The sequence below is a fragment of the Lates calcarifer genome, linkage group LG21 (assembly GCF_001640805.2).
Source record: "Lates calcarifer isolate ASB-BC8 linkage group LG21, TLL_Latcal_v3, whole genome shotgun sequence".
Lineage (NCBI taxonomy): Eukaryota > Metazoa > Chordata > Actinopteri > Centropomidae > Lates > Lates calcarifer.
In genome coordinates, this window is record NC_066853.1 from 24,630,378 (window position 1) to 24,646,040 (window position 15,663).

Sequence of the window (15,663 nt, forward strand, 5' to 3'; positions counted from 1 at the left end):
CCTGCACAACTTCTTTTCTGGTATGTGGGTGAAATACATGGGAAAAATAAACAACCACTGACACTGCAAAGCTGTACTACCACAATGATGAACAGAGCAAAACATTGTCAAACACAAGACCAGTTTTAGTGGGACATTCATATGACAGTATTTTATTCTCCATTATGCATGAGTTTGACTTCAGACACATACAGTAGTCACACAGTAAATGTGTTAACCAAGTGTTTGCTGTTAGTTTGTGCGTTTACACCAGCAGATATGGAGTATCTTAACGAGCGCAGAACTGATCCGACTTCTCTCTTTAAGCTGCAAGAGAAAGAATAAAAAAACAATAATTACAGTTGACAGTACATTATAGTTTTTGTTGACCTCATTTTGTTTTAGGTTACAAGATTGGCACATGTAATTTAACACTATATCATTTCTTTTTTCTTATTACTTCTTATACACAATTACTGGTTGATTTCCACAGTATTAAATGTACTTGAGAGAAAGATTCTGACCAATTTCAGACATTTGAATTGAATTGCTTTTTGTGTTTGTGTTAAAATGATTGAGATTTTTCATCAAGAAATCAATTTTGTAATAAATATTGTGGTGTTTGTATATTATTATAGATTGTTACCTGCCAGCACAAGGGTAGGTGTATTCTGTCTCAGCCCTGGTCACCTGAAAGGGAAAAAGAAGAACAGGAAGAGAAATTGATTTTTTAAATCAAAACTTCTACATGTGTCCAACCGTGCTGCACATTTAAAACTTGTAGTTCTCAACATTACAGTTCTGAAAACCATTCCAGTTTTGCTGTGGTCTCTGTAAAGGGATTTAGTGTCTGTGTGCGGTGTCAGTTTACTTGGCTGGTAGTAGTCATAGATCTTGACCACGGCCGGCTTCAGGTTCTGCACTGGGAGCCACCTGTATGATCTCTAAGCTGTGGTTGATGCCTATGTCCTTTGGTAACTGTTGGAGGGAAAAACAGATGATATGATCAGTAACAGATCTGAAAGTCATCATCTATTGATCCCCACTGTGAATTCCTCTCACCTCTCGCATGTACACCAGAACATGATCTTCCTTTTGTTCAACACGATCCACCAGCAGGGCACCTCTGAGCTGTGAGGATACGATACTCAGCCGGGTCGTTCGTCAACAACACATAACACAAATCCATTTCTAACTGAAAGTTATTGTAATAACTCACCCGCTTCAAAGACTCTGGGTCAGGGGCAAAACCAGAAAGCATTTTGATGTCCAGGATCACCATGTTTGTAGTGGTCTCCTTACCACTGTATCTGTAATAGAACCATAAAAATGTGATGTTACACCTTCATCCACTCAGCCTGTCCTTCATAGTTCTACTTGTTATGAGGTTGGACATTTTTATATCTGAGACTCTGAGACTTAGTGTATCATTTCCAGTTAGGATAAGTTTGAGCTAAAGAGTTGGACATTTCCCACATGTCCATCCAACAACAGTTACGTAGTTACAGCACTTGCTGGTCTGTGCAGAGTATTATTTATCAAAAATGTCAGTATTCCTCTGTTACTGCTGGACCTTGAATCGATTACTTACAGAGACTTTGTCCTCAAGGTGAACTTGGGTCTGGTGAGATTTGCTGGTGCAGACAGCCTCTGGTTTGACCTCGACACTCAGGGTTGTGACATCGGTAGGAGTTGGGATGTTGTAGTGAAGAGAAATCTAGCAAATGGTTGCAAAAGGAAGGTTTGATATAACAAAAAGCCCAAAAGCCCTCTGGAAATGCTTCACAGAGTTCAGATAGCAGACACACCTTAACATTAACTATTCAGAGGAGACTGCCATGAATTAGGCCTTCATGGTCAAATTGCTACAAAGAAGCCACTACTGAGGAAGAACAAGAAGAAGATGAGAATTGTTTGGGCCATGAAACGCAAACACAAACACAAACACATTAGAACAGTGGAAATGAGTGCTGCATCAGTTGACCTGGCCTCCACAATCATCTGACCTAAACCCTGCTGAGATGGTTGGGTATGAGTTGGAGTGCAGAATGAAGGCAAAGTGCCTCAGCACCTCTGGGAACTCCTTCAAAACCATTTCAGGTGACTACCTCATGAAGCTGACTGAGAGAATGCCAAGAGTGTGCAAAGCTGTCATCAAAGCAAAAAGGTGGCTGCTTTGAAGAATCCACAATATAAAACATAATCTGGTTTCTTTAACACTTTTTTGTTTACTACATAGTTCCACATGTTCCTTCATAGTTTTGATGTCTTCAAGATTAAAGGGTTTGATAAGATAAAATTATTTTTGACTACCTACAGTTTACACTCAACAGTAAAAATTACAAGATGACCAATAGTGTCATTGATTAAATATATGATGTTTTCTACGTGAATCAGCACTTCTGCTCTTTACCTTTAAGAATAAAGTTTTATTTCATGAGTGTATCGATTATTGGTCTGACATTAGCTGAGGCAGGCTTCATCTCAGGTGAAATGGCCAGTTTCCACTATACTATTCTACATGTTGTCAGTTCATCTGTTCATCTGTTCAATAGTTCATCATACCAAAACTGACTTGCTTAAAGAGTTTGGTGAAGTAGGCAAATACACAGATTATCTACTGCTGGGCTGTCAACCTGAGGGTGCTGTTACAGTATATAAGCAGTGTTTGTGGTGATGGACGTATATCAAAGAGAAACAGCGCTCCAGTGTTGACTGACCTGCATTGAAGCACATGCAGTGCCTTTCACCTCCAGGCTGTACTTTCCTGTCACATCCTGCAGTATCTTCTCCTGATACAGCAGTTTGTTGTTCTGGTTCACATCAAATGTCAGCTGGCCACTGGGGGACTGGACTGTCACCGTGCTTGAACCTTCAGGACTGAACACCAGAGTGGAGTAAAGAGCCAGAGCCTGAAGAGCCACCACTGTGTCCTACAACACACACGTACACAATGAGTTCAGTTCAGTCACTGTTCAAGTGCACTTCAGTGAGTTCAACAGTAGGTGAATGCATCACAGTTGAAATGCACCTCAACAGGTGCGACAGTAGGTCTTTAAATATGTGTTTAATGAGGAAGTAACACACTGTGAATCACAGCACTCACAGTGCTCTCAGTCACCAGTGAGGTGCTCCACTGCTAAAAGCTACTGAATATTGATTCAGTTTAGTCAGTTCACTTTAAAATATGTCAATGGAGATTAATTTGGACGTATACTGACTCACATTATATGATATGCATAATTATTATTGAGAGGTAATCCAGCAGAGATCGTATTTCAGCTTTGACAACAGTAAACATATAAATATTTTTTTTCTTTCTTAATTTCTTCACTTTTACCAATATCAGGTGTTTTATTATTATTTTGATAGGTTGATTATTGAATTTCATAATTTAAATACAACATTTAAAAGCCTGTTGAATTGGCTGAAAAATGCAGTGCCACAAAGGTCAAGAGTATATTTCTCCTATAGAACACTGTATGATTAAAATCCAGTTTTATGCTGTTTTGGCCATACCTGTGTGGAGGAGAAGCCTCCATAATAGTTCTGCTGGCCTGTCAACCATCTGACGATGCGAGAGGTGTAGCCCAGGTCTTCAGCAGTGGGGGAGGCGCTGAGTTTGGCCAGCAGCACATAGGAGGCGATCTCCACAGACAGAGAGGCTGACGTTTCTGTAGCTGTCTGAGACCATCGGAGGATACCCCCTGAAATACAGCCATCCACAAACACACAGGCGTGAGGTAAGCATAATACATTCACGCTAAGTGAAGCCAGAGTGATCCTTTAGGAGGATGATTCACCTTCTTTTAGAGCAACTGTGTCCAGGTGCTGCAGAAGGACAGCACGGGCGTTCATGTCTCCTGCCAGGGTGAAGACGTATGCCATCAGAGCTACAGTGTAGGTGTTGCTGAGCTCGCCAATGGACTCCTTGAGGCAAGACAGGCTGTTCTTCACTACAGGATCCTATAACAGGTTAAAAGAAAACATATTTTGTATTGACAAAGCAACTATTATTCTATGCAATTTCAACAACATCAACATTATCACTACTCATCAGGTTCAGTCTTCTGTCTCTGAAATAATGTCAAAGGGCCACTGTGTCCGCAGGAATCAGTCAGCAGCACTAACTCCAGTATCTGACAGTACCACAAAACTAAATATTAAAGAATAGTACAGAGGCAGTGGAACAACTACTGCTGTCTGCAATATGATTGCTAACACTACTTGTGCATTAGCTGCTAACCATAGCCAGTTAGCAGAGCTTGAACTCGTCCCAGAGGAAGAGCAGCCACTGTTAGGATATAGATTGTAATTGTGCGCATAATATTGTGAGTCAGTTAGGATTAATTCTATCTCTGACACAAAATATTAGACAACAGAGCAGCAACAGGAAATAGTATCGGTTTCAGGTGTAAAACCCGTAATTTGTAAATACCTTTAACTGAAGAACTTATTGGAATAGTCAATAAGAAGTGATTTCTCTTTTTGAGTAAATTAATACAAACAAAACTAACGTGGTAGATGAATAAATCTGTTAAATTCTTTTTAATAATTCTGTGTAAAAATCTGTTCAAAACATTTGTAGCAAAGTCAATTACAGGCCTTACACTGAGCATTAAGAGCTTACTGATGTATTGAAACAGAAGCTGAGGTCATGTGTTTGATATGGGGAGTCAAATAAGCAATATGCATTTGGCATTTATGTAGTTTAAGTCACAAAACACAGTTTCTACGTACTGTGTCTAACATAACCACTACACTTGAAATGACCTTTTATGTACAGAAGGCTTCTTTCACCACTCTGTTACAAAGTAATACTGAGACTTTCCCCCATTATTCAAAATTACATGGGTATCTCTACTACAGCTATATCCGAACAGAGAGAAAAGAAGGAATGACTGTATGGAAAACATTTTAAGCTCTACAATTAAGAATTACAAATCTGCAGTTGGGAAACATGTTGAAAATGATGGTAAATACTGTAAACTGACATTTATGTACAAAAGATAGAAAGATGTATCAAAGTAATTGATTAAAGAGATACAGACTTTTTGTTTTCTTCATCTTTATCAGTGTTGATGTGATTGGTTCATTTATGTGTTGTAACTGTGCAGATTAGAGTGAAAACAGCAGGACATATATTTGGGGAAAGAAACTACTCACATCTGCAGACATATTCATCTCCAAGAAGGCAGCAGTGATGTAAGCACTGAGAGTCACTTCATCAGACACACCACCCTGTAGACAGGAAGCATCATTCGCATACTATCATCACTGTACCTCCAACACACAGGGGCTTGATTAATACAATTGATGCTGTGCACTGCTTACTATGAATGAAACAAGTCCTGCTACAGCAAAATGTCACTAAGTGAAAACTGACTAACCTGTCTAACCTTTGTCAGCTCACCTTCATTCTGTTGTTGAAGAGTTTTCCTAACTGTTGGAAACAGCCATTTTCTCGTTGTTTGCTCTCCAGCCAAGTCTTAGACTGTTCGATATTTTTTGGGTCGATGTGGATGAAAGACTTTGCTTTGGCAAAAGATCTCAACACAAAAGCAGTCAGCCTGAGGATATCAAAGTGAGGTTCGACAATAACTGACAAAAAGGTTCTTTTCCTGAGGTGAACTGTCTCTCATTGCATGACATGATAATTGTTGCACATCATCTACATAAAATTATTCTGTGTGGATGATTGAGCAGTATTGTTCTCACCAAGTGTTCCCTGATCCTGATCCAAATGTGCTGTAAGCACCATCACTATGTTTGTAGTTCAGCTGTCTCTGGTAGCCTGTGTAACAACAGAAACACAAGCTTATTAGGGCATAATCATACATATTGTCAGAATGAATGAGGTTTTTTGATAAGCTTATCAAATGAGGTAAATGTGTTTTTGAACAACAACGTCATCCTGGGGAATTTGATGTATTTATTAGATGGAGGACAAAAGAGAGGTGACAGGAAATGGGTGGAGTTTGGCGGGTGGGGGGGATTGCACATGACAGACCTTCTGCTTATATTCTGATATTAAGATTAAGATTATTGTCATGCATTATGTATATTTTACATATATCATAGATTGTTCAGCTGAAGCTAGCAGAGGCTCACCACTGGTCAGAAAGTTGGTAGCCTTTTCCATGATGGCCGGGGTCAGCTGCTGTGTGTTTCTCAGGTACTGGAGGATGTAGATGTTGGGAGCCAGGAGCGCCATGTTCTGCTCCCCACATCCATACGGCATCTGCAGCAGCCCATCCAGGTTCTTCAGGGCTCGACCCAGGATGTCACCTGTTCAGAAACACTGGCTTACTAACATTTACAAAGTTACTTAAACAGTTTTATTGCTGATTCCTCAAAAACATATGAGGCTTTTCATAGTTTCCTTCAACTTGCATTCTTATATGTAGACACTGTGTTCCTTGTACAAGAATAATACTGAAACCATCAGTGCTCCAGTAATTTACTTTTTGTCAATACATTTAGAATTTTGCTGTCTGTATTGCATCAAAGTGCCATGGTTGGAATATAAAAGTAAAATGTGGTATCTCAAGTAGGACAATCCAGTTCAAATGTCCCTTTTTATTACTGATGTCCTTATTAAAGAGGCTTGGAGGTAGGGGAGTGGTTAACTTGCTACATTCAAGTAAAATGAATGTATCAGTTTACCCAGGACTGATAGTGAAGCACGGGCAGATCCATCAATCACATTCTCAGGGAGCTGTATGTCTATTTCTTCTGTCAAAGCCTCTCCTGTGTAGAGACAAAAAACAAAGATCTCATTTAGATTTAATGAACAGTCAGTGGATCATTAACTAAAATCAATGTAAAGAAATTTTAAAGAACATGAGACATTTGCACCAAACTCAGTGCAATTCCCATAACAACCATGAATATAAATCTGTCCCTCTCTCTGTTTTTCTAAATGTTTGACAGAGCATGCCTGGTCTCAGATTAGTCCTACCTTTGGGGCAGAGCAGCCAGTTGTGAACCTTTGTCATCTCAGTTCCCTCAGCCTGAGACAGAGGGAGGCAGAGAATAATGTGACTTCCAGGGATTTTATCTTGTATTAATTGAAAAAAAATATGTTTCTCGAATAAACTTCTTTATTATCTTTTTTAAGGCACCAACCTTTACAATGAGAGATCGTGTGACCACGTCGATACGACCTCTCTCTGGCACGCTCACGACCTCATTGTCACATGAAACATCAGATGCCACAGCCTCAGCAGTCACAGTCACATTCATAACCCCTAAAAAAGACCATAAAACTTTGTTTGAAAGTGTCAAAATATTTAGTCTCTGAGGAGACTCTTACTGATTTCATAAAGATGAAAAAGAGTTTAGCTGGGGAAAGAGGGACAGCAACTTCTTCACCTTTAACATTTTACACCAGTGGTGATGAAAACTTAACCCTCACCTAAGTTTAAGGGGGCCATGGTCCAGCTGAGGGTCTTTCGCTCACCGCCACACAAACAGGACTTGTACTCATTACCAGAGAGGGGGGTGAGGGTGTAATCTAAGGAGGGTGTTGGAGTCACAGAGACCTGTTCAAGAGACACAAAAGTATAGAAATTGTATTGCAAATGCAAACAGTTGTTCAAACTGTAACCTGTTGTGAAACATACAAACCTGACTCTAGTTCTACAGTTGCATTGCTACAAACACAGGGAAACAAGATGAGTATTAAAGTAGGAACCAACCAAAGTGCTTGGTGGGTCAAAATTTACTGTATACTTTAAAGTTCATGAATTTTACAGCTACCATCATGGAATTTTAATAATCACATTGTGAATTTCAAAAAGGTAAACTGCATTAATGCTGGATTTTACCATGTAATTCGCTACTTAAATGTATTTACACCACAGATGAATTTTATCAACTTTGGTGATCCAGTGACTTTTTTCATCCACCTCAAGTATATGTTTTTGCATGCTAACATGCTTAAGAAGATAATGAACACTACACCTGCTAAACATTAGCATGTCAATGTCATCATTATGATGTTAACATGTTAGCATGCTGACAGTAGTATTTAGGTTATGTAGAAACATTCATTACCATGATACAACTGGTCAGGTAGTTGAAGGTGGTCGCTTTCAGTTCAAAGTGCTCCCCCCGGATGATGGAGTAGGGCAGAGTGAGCTCAAGGAAGAAGGGCTGGAAGACCCTGATTTCTTTACGTGGTGCCAAACCAAATCCCTGCTGGGACAGACAGAAAGCCTCCGTCTCCCAGGTGGTGATGGTGTCTGGTACAGTGAGGGACACGTCCTTTGTTCCAGTCTCTCTGGATCAACAGATACACAGAGACACACAGACACATGAGCTGGAAAAACACATTATACATAGCCCATATTAGTTGAAGAAAACACATAAAAATTTGATCTAATCTAAATTAATCTAATCTAATATGATCTAATATAATCTAATGTAAAAGTCTTGAAGAGCAGTTAAAAGTAAATTATTTTCATGCCATTCATGTGTGCAGGGAGACAGCGGTCTTTGTCAGAAACAATTCAAAATTCACTCAAACTTTTCTTCATTGCCATCAAAACCTTTAGCAATGGAAGCTCACCCAACTTCCACCAGGTCCCATATCCAAGTCTCAGGGAAGAAAGTGCGGACTGTCTCTATTGGTGGAGCATCAGGATAGGCTCCCCCACGAGGTGCTGATGCAAGTACAACCCTGGCTGTTTCAGGGACTGAGTTATATCTTAAACCTAAAACGAAAATACCAGAAAACTAGAAAATATTCTATTATCAGAGGACAGCAATGACACAGTGAACTGCTCTACTGCTGATAAATATTCAGCATGTGGTAACACTACCATAGTGGCCGTGGCCATGGTGGTACTCTCTTCCTTTGTACTTGAGGCATGAAGGCATTCGGATAACCATGTTTGTTGCCATCTTCAGTCCTACGTTCTAGATGATACAACAAGATACAAGAACAGAAACAACATTATATGTTAAACAAATAATATTCTTTTAATTGCACATTAATATGTGTAAGAAGTACCTGGAAAACTGTATGAGCATCATCAATCTCTTGTCCAGGATATGGCAGAACATATCTTCTTGGTCTCACATGTACGCACTCTACAGGATCTTGAACCTCATATGGAACATTGGACACTTTGCTGACATGCAACAAGTTGAAAATCTGTAAAGAAAAATATGGTTCAAAGTTTTAAACTGCCAAATATGTCTTGTTCTCTGAAGATCTGATGATTGGCTATATCTTTGGATTCATGGCTCTTTTATCATGAAAAGTGGATGTCAAGTATAAAACGGTGTCTTCATCCATATGGTAGACTTGTACTTGATAGCATGTTTACAACTGGATAAAAAATAACAACAAAATGAGCATCAGACTGCACTGAACAGCTGTATTACATAATACCAACGCACAACTGGAAGAGGGAGAAAAAAACTGAAAGAATCAGGACAAATTCAGAATAAAACTATAACCTGTGGGTGACTGATGATGTTAATAGTGCATAAGATTACACAGAGGACACTAAACCTAAAGGGTGTAAGCAGCTGTTTGTAGATGATACCAGCAGTTACCTTGTCTGCAGTCAGAGTGTTCCCTGGCTCCTTGATGAGGACACTTTGGTCAACAGCGCTCACACCGCAAAGAGAGTCTGGCTGGGCCATTACCTGCATGGTGGTCTCTTCTCCTGGGACAGCTGAAGATGGAGAAAACTCCAGCGACACCTGACACACACAAAAACACACGTCACACTCACGTCATCTAGATTTTAGTGGTATAAGTTGAGAGCCTATAATCTTGTCAATGTGACATTAATGTCTATTTTACTCTGACTTCTTTACATGTATAACAAATTCCAAAACAATCTCCCAGTTTGATTTTTACACAGGAGGTGGTCAAAAGTGCAGGGGCATGGCCACTTGGCAGTTTGTCCTGTCTGTTGTAATGGCTGATGTCGAGCTCTGTATCTTAAGCCTTAATCAAACGTCAGGACAGAGGTGGAGAGACACAGATTTGAATGTGGACAGTGGTATGCATATGCAGACACATTCTACACCTGCACACTAAAGAACATGATGGTGACCTCCACACAGCAAGAAGAAGCACTCCTTTGTTTGCTGTATTTGGCTGAACAACAAGAAGAAGTAATGACCCAATGTGTGCACCTACTTAACAAGAATAGGACAAGTGCGTGTGCAGTTGGTGTGCTTATAGTGTGGACAGTCCACATGGTCACAAATTCTGGGCTGCACGCAAACTCAGGTATCTGTGCAAAAATTTTGGACAGACAAAATTTGAAAATCATGTGGAACCACATGGTCCCATACAGACCCATAGAGCAAAACCATAAATTGGCCTTTATGCAGACTTGTCAATCCACAGTGCCTGCTGTGCTAAGGGTTTGCATTTTGTGGGGACCGACAATGTCAGAACCTAGCTGTCAAGAATCAACACTGCACATATTCTACATTTACATAATAATCCAGTCCACATGATGGCTGACTGGACTTAACTTTGACTTGCACACCAATGATGCTGATGAAAACCTATACCTATACAAAGATTACACCACCATACCACCATACCTGTGGAGTATTACTGAGTTCAGGTAAAAGTAATTCAATTGATGACTAGCTTGACATTTATCATTTATTCAAAAACATATGTCTTACATAGGCTATAACTGGTAGGTAGATATTAACACAGCAACAGTACTGCTGACTAACATACACTTTGATTCTATACCAACATTTTACAAGTGCTGTTGGTCGCCCCTGTTCTCCTCTTGTACTGACCTTGTGACTGAAGCATTTCTCTATGGAGAAGTCAGCACTGTGGGCGATCACATTCTCACTGGGGAGGATGGCGTAAGCCACGACCTGGACGTCTGGTGCCATTTCTGGTCGCACACTCAACTTAAAGGACACCTCCCCCTCATTCACTGAAACAATTAATCAGCTGTTACAGTTATCATCCACATGCCCCCCACACATCAGTAAAACAGCAGTTTGAATATTGATTGGTCATACTAATTTAGAGAATCATTTTAAGACATCATTCTCCAGACTCATGATTAAAGCCTGTCTTTGCCCACCTGATGTATCTTGCACTTCAGCCTGTTTAAATCCTTGCATGACAATGGCTCCTCTGGATAAGACCTGGAGAATTTGACAGAAAATGGCACAAAGAATTATGCTTTCTCCTTAAACCCTGGAATGTTCCTTAAAGGAGCAGTGTGCAACATTTACAGTAGTAATGAACAGTAATCAACAAACTAGAGGACTAAGGCATGCCTCCCTGCCATCAGCAGCACAGCCTCTGCCATTGGAATGTGTGCCTTTTAAAAAAATGCTGATATTTTGACTGCCGAAAAAATGGAAAGGGAAACACTGATATAGCCATAAAAACAAACCTCTTCACTCAACAGATTAGTTACCATTTTGTCACCTGGCAGCCACCGTAGACTCACCAACACACTTGGAAAGGGAGGGGATGGGTATTTATTTGGTTGCAATCTGTGTTCTCACCACTAGATGCCACTATTTCCTACATACTGGTTCTTTAAAGTCATGTGTAAATTATTGATATGAATGTCATTCTAAAATATCTTTTCTGTGTCCTTTTCTCTGAAAAAAAGAACTGAGGACAAGCTGAGAAATAATTCACCCACCACTCACCAGGTACATTACATCCACAGAGCCCTGCTTCTCTCCAACCACAGTGTATCGGATAAAGATGTCCTCTTCTCTTTCGCAAGTAAGAGGCTTATCCTTCTTCATCACCTCCAGGGAGCTGACTACTTTAGTATCAGGAGAAGGAAGTTGGGCCACAGACACTCTATGACGTCCAGCCTCATAGTATACAGTTCTGTAAACAGAGTAGTCCAGTGTCGGTGCACTGCTAACCTAGATTGTAGAAAAGAAACATAAATGAGCACATGGTGGATGAGGCAGGAGAAAACTTTGGAAAATGAGTTTAATTTTTCAAGATCAGTTGTAGCATGCTCAGAAACCATTTTGGGTTTCAGCTTTTGGGCTGTGTTGTCATCTTTATGAAAGGGGTTTGATGTGGCTAATACATATTAGCATTCAGATTGTAGTTTTACTGCTACATCTTACATGGAGTTGGATGTCCCCTTGGAGGTGAGCTGTGCTAAATGAGAATGTGGCAACACCATCGCTGTCAGTGGTGAGATTCTGTAGCTGACGTGTTGACCACCTTTCACCCTCTAACAGGTAGACTGCCATGTCAGGAATGGGTGTATCATTGTAGTGAACTGCTTTAACCTGTTGGAAGCACAAAGCTGTATCACTGAGAATGCACATTGTTTGGGTTACATTATCAATAGAATGACACTGAAAAAGTGAAGACAACATTTTGCACTTACTTTTCCCTCCACATTTGATCCCTGGTCATAAATCTTGGGTGTGTCAATGAAGGACAGTCTTCCAATAACATATGAAATCTGGATCCTCTTCTGTTGTGGGCGTGAAATCCCTATACAGTAAACCACTATGTTACAACAATGTGTGTGCCATATTGTTTCAACACATGATATTGTATTTTTTCTGATACAAAGACTCTCATTTTGAAATTCTAATTAAATATAAGAAAACTTGCCTGTCCCTTCCTCTTCCACTTCGACACTGAGGTCCAGGTGATCCCACAGCACCTTTTGGTCAATTTTTGTGAAAGCTGACATCTTGAAGGTAAAAGCAGCACAGCCTGTCTTGTCTGTCTGAAATGTACAATAAAATAATATTAGATAAAAAGAGTTAAAATGACATAAAAACTTATGCAATTGAAACTTTAGACCAATGTGTCATGCATTTTTCCGACCATTTCAGATATTAACATTCCTGTGAATTATATTCCTTAGAGTTGTCTAATGTTACTAAACTATCAAATGTCAGGGAGACCAAAGCAATCACCTAGCAACCATCTAGTAATGCCATAGCAAACAACCTGAACACCCTGGTCAGCACTTGCATTATTAGTTCTTACACTTACACTCATTCAGCTCATTTAGAGGTGTTATATGTCCATATGAGGATGTGTTCCCTTGTTTTTTCATAATGAGGGATCCACATTTTGCCCCACACTATAGAACACATCTAAAGCAGTGGACTAAACTAAATGCAGTCAAAGTCCTCTGTAGCCAAGTGCTTACCAAGTTATCTGTTAAACTCGGCCTACAATGTAGTATATTGGATTTTTACAACTGCGAAGCTCACTTGACAGTCTTCTGACTTCGACATGTCATCTGCCTCATACTGAGTCGAGGAGAAACTAAATCAGTTTATCATTTGCTAACCCCACACTGATTTATTGTCCAGTATTTCATCACTATTTGTAGATCACTATATCTATCTAATATATTGCTGCAGAGTGATGATTCTACCAATATAGCAACTGTACCTGCACTGTCTCCTTGTGGCATGGGGCTGTTATCTCAGGGATTCCCTCTGGATTGTCAGGAGTGAATATAATGCCCATAATGGCGACAAGAGGTCGACACACATTAACTTTAACGCTGCCTGGCACAGGTTGTCCATATGTATATCTAATTAGATGAAGAAGAATAAAGACGACAGTGCGTTATTGAAAAGTCATACACTCACCAAACTGGATGTATTTCAGATTTTTCAGGAGTGCAATTTGTCATTGGTCAAGAAAGTGTTTACTTACTTTGCACAGACTTCAGCCTTTATTTCCTCCTGTTCAATACTTACTTCATCAGATGTATCAATTTTCACATCAAATTTAGGCAAAACTGCATTTGGGTTACAAAATATGGTTATTTACATTTGTACTTAATTGCAAGTGGATGGAAATGGAAAGAGAAATAGCCATAACTTACCATATTTCTCCACTTTGAAGCTGTGATAGATTTTTTCTTCACCAAATGAGACAATAACATGGTAGGATCCTTCACGAGCCTCAGAGTTCAAGGAGTAAGACAGCTGCAATATTTTACCACTGGATGTTTCATTCAGCCACTGTCCAATCCGGTTATTGTTAGCATCCTGTTGAATAAAACAAACAAATTATTTGCCAGCTACACACACAAATAAAGAGAAAAAAAATCTTAAACAAAGGTCAATTGACAAGCTTTGAACAGCATATCACTGTCCTGGAGTGCAGACAAAGGCTGGTAGAGACTGTTGACAGCTCTAGAAAAAAAGAGTAAGAGGCTCTTGAATTAATATATTCATTTATTTATTTATTATTGTATTTATTTTGGAGTGAATACATGATTTTTGAGTTAACTTTTTTCTTTCCAAGGTACTTAAAGGTACTGTATGTAAGTTTTTGTTATTGCTACATGGCTAACATTAGCATTAACAGCTGTTTACTTTCCAGTCTCCAGTTCAGCATAAAAGTTCACTTCTTTACTCACCAAGACCGTCTCCAGTGGTAGAAAGCAACATTAGTGTTTATTCATTTTGATTCTATTTCTATCATTTCTAGCGAAGTTAGCATGCCAACCAGCTAGCCCTCAGCTAGCATCTCATAATCTCACTCTGTGGTACTGAGTCACTTTAGTGCTCAGTTTGCCCTCAGTCTAACATGACAGGGTGATGAAGTAACACTGCACAGAGGGAGTATTTGTACATGAATTTAACTTTTGAAAAGGAGCTTTCAGTCTAATATCTCCAGTTTACAGTGTGTTAAAGTGTGAGTATGTATAAGTGTAGGTATTAATAGTCTTACCTCAATTTCAATTATATTGTACTGTAAAAAAAGAAAGAAAGACTTGTTAAAGAAGAAACTATCATATTACTCTCATCATACAGTGCCCTAATAATTCTAGGTTGGACATTTTCTTTATTTAAGAAATCAATGATACTGTTGTCATGAGCAGCCAACGTCTGATGTTTTACAATGAGTGTACAGTTGTGAGTCCAACACAGTGAATGTAGACATCAGTTCTAATATTTATGTTTCAAAAATATGAAACATGAAACACATAACATAAAAAAGGATTCTCCACAGAGTATGTCTGTCTATTTCTACTTAATTTCTTAGTACACTTTCATAGTTATCACTTTAAAATGTATTTTCTTCAACAAAGTGTTGCAAAACGAGGAGCTAGTGTTAGGGTTGTACTATTGACCTTTCATCAGGAGCTGATTGATTAGAGACATAACTCTGGTCTCTCTAAAAGAGAGGAGAGAAAGTTCAAACACTCACCAGTCGACTGGCAGGTCTAAACCTGGTATCAAGTGTAACGACTCTGAAATGCACTGAGAGAAATGCAAAGAGATTACTTGAAACTTTTACAGCTCATCTACAGCTTGTTAAACATCCTGACAAGCTGAAGATGGAAGACAGCAGTCACTAAACTACTCAGAAATGACATCATCATTACAATTAAACTTACTCATTAGATTGGAGGTTAGAATAAAAGATGATTTACTCCTGACTTTTACACAGTTCCCTCTGCTATCTCTTGCATTCTGCATTTCAGTTTGCTGCTTTTTATAAATTAGATGACCAAAACTTGATTTGATATGATAAATTCAAATTCAAAATCAGCTGTCAAAATACATGGAGAGAAGAAAGAAACACAAAACATATTTTAATTATCAATCTGTCAGATATTTAGACTGTCAAGTCACCATCAACCACACATTCAGTTTTTAATAGAATAAAGCTTCATAGAGCAAACAATCTAAACTCTAAATCTC

The 15,663-nt window shown here is 39.2% G+C and overlaps 1 protein-coding gene across 1 annotated transcript in view; it reads right to left on the bottom strand.

Annotated features, from left to right (window-relative positions):
* The window catches only part of LOC108894560 (alpha-2-macroglobulin-like), a 134,543-nt gene that overhangs the window by 117,056 nt on the left and 1,824 nt on the right, over positions 1-15,663 (bottom strand). Inside the window, 33 exon segments of the mRNA XM_051065386.1 lie at positions 851-908; positions 910-957; positions 1,042-1,110; positions 1,199-1,289; positions 1,571-1,602; positions 1,604-1,696; positions 2,700-2,912; positions 3,499-3,686; positions 3,783-3,945; positions 5,146-5,220; positions 5,393-5,549; positions 5,698-5,773; positions 6,091-6,267; positions 6,646-6,729; positions 6,941-6,992; positions 7,108-7,229; positions 7,397-7,523; positions 8,038-8,263; positions 8,552-8,696; positions 8,805-8,901; positions 8,996-9,139; positions 9,547-9,696; positions 10,768-10,913; positions 11,067-11,130; positions 11,650-11,877; positions 12,091-12,258; positions 12,360-12,469; positions 12,593-12,710; positions 13,391-13,535; positions 13,661-13,745; positions 13,833-13,998; positions 14,687-14,707; positions 15,167-15,219. Coding sequence (XP_050921343.1) covers positions 851-908; positions 910-957; positions 1,042-1,110; positions 1,199-1,289; positions 1,571-1,602; positions 1,604-1,696; positions 2,700-2,912; positions 3,499-3,686; positions 3,783-3,945; positions 5,146-5,220; positions 5,393-5,549; positions 5,698-5,773; positions 6,091-6,267; positions 6,646-6,729; positions 6,941-6,992; positions 7,108-7,229; positions 7,397-7,523; positions 8,038-8,263; positions 8,552-8,696; positions 8,805-8,901; positions 8,996-9,139; positions 9,547-9,696; positions 10,768-10,913; positions 11,067-11,130; positions 11,650-11,877; positions 12,091-12,258; positions 12,360-12,469; positions 12,593-12,710; positions 13,391-13,535; positions 13,661-13,745; positions 13,833-13,998; positions 14,687-14,707; positions 15,167-15,219 — 3,891 coding nt within the window.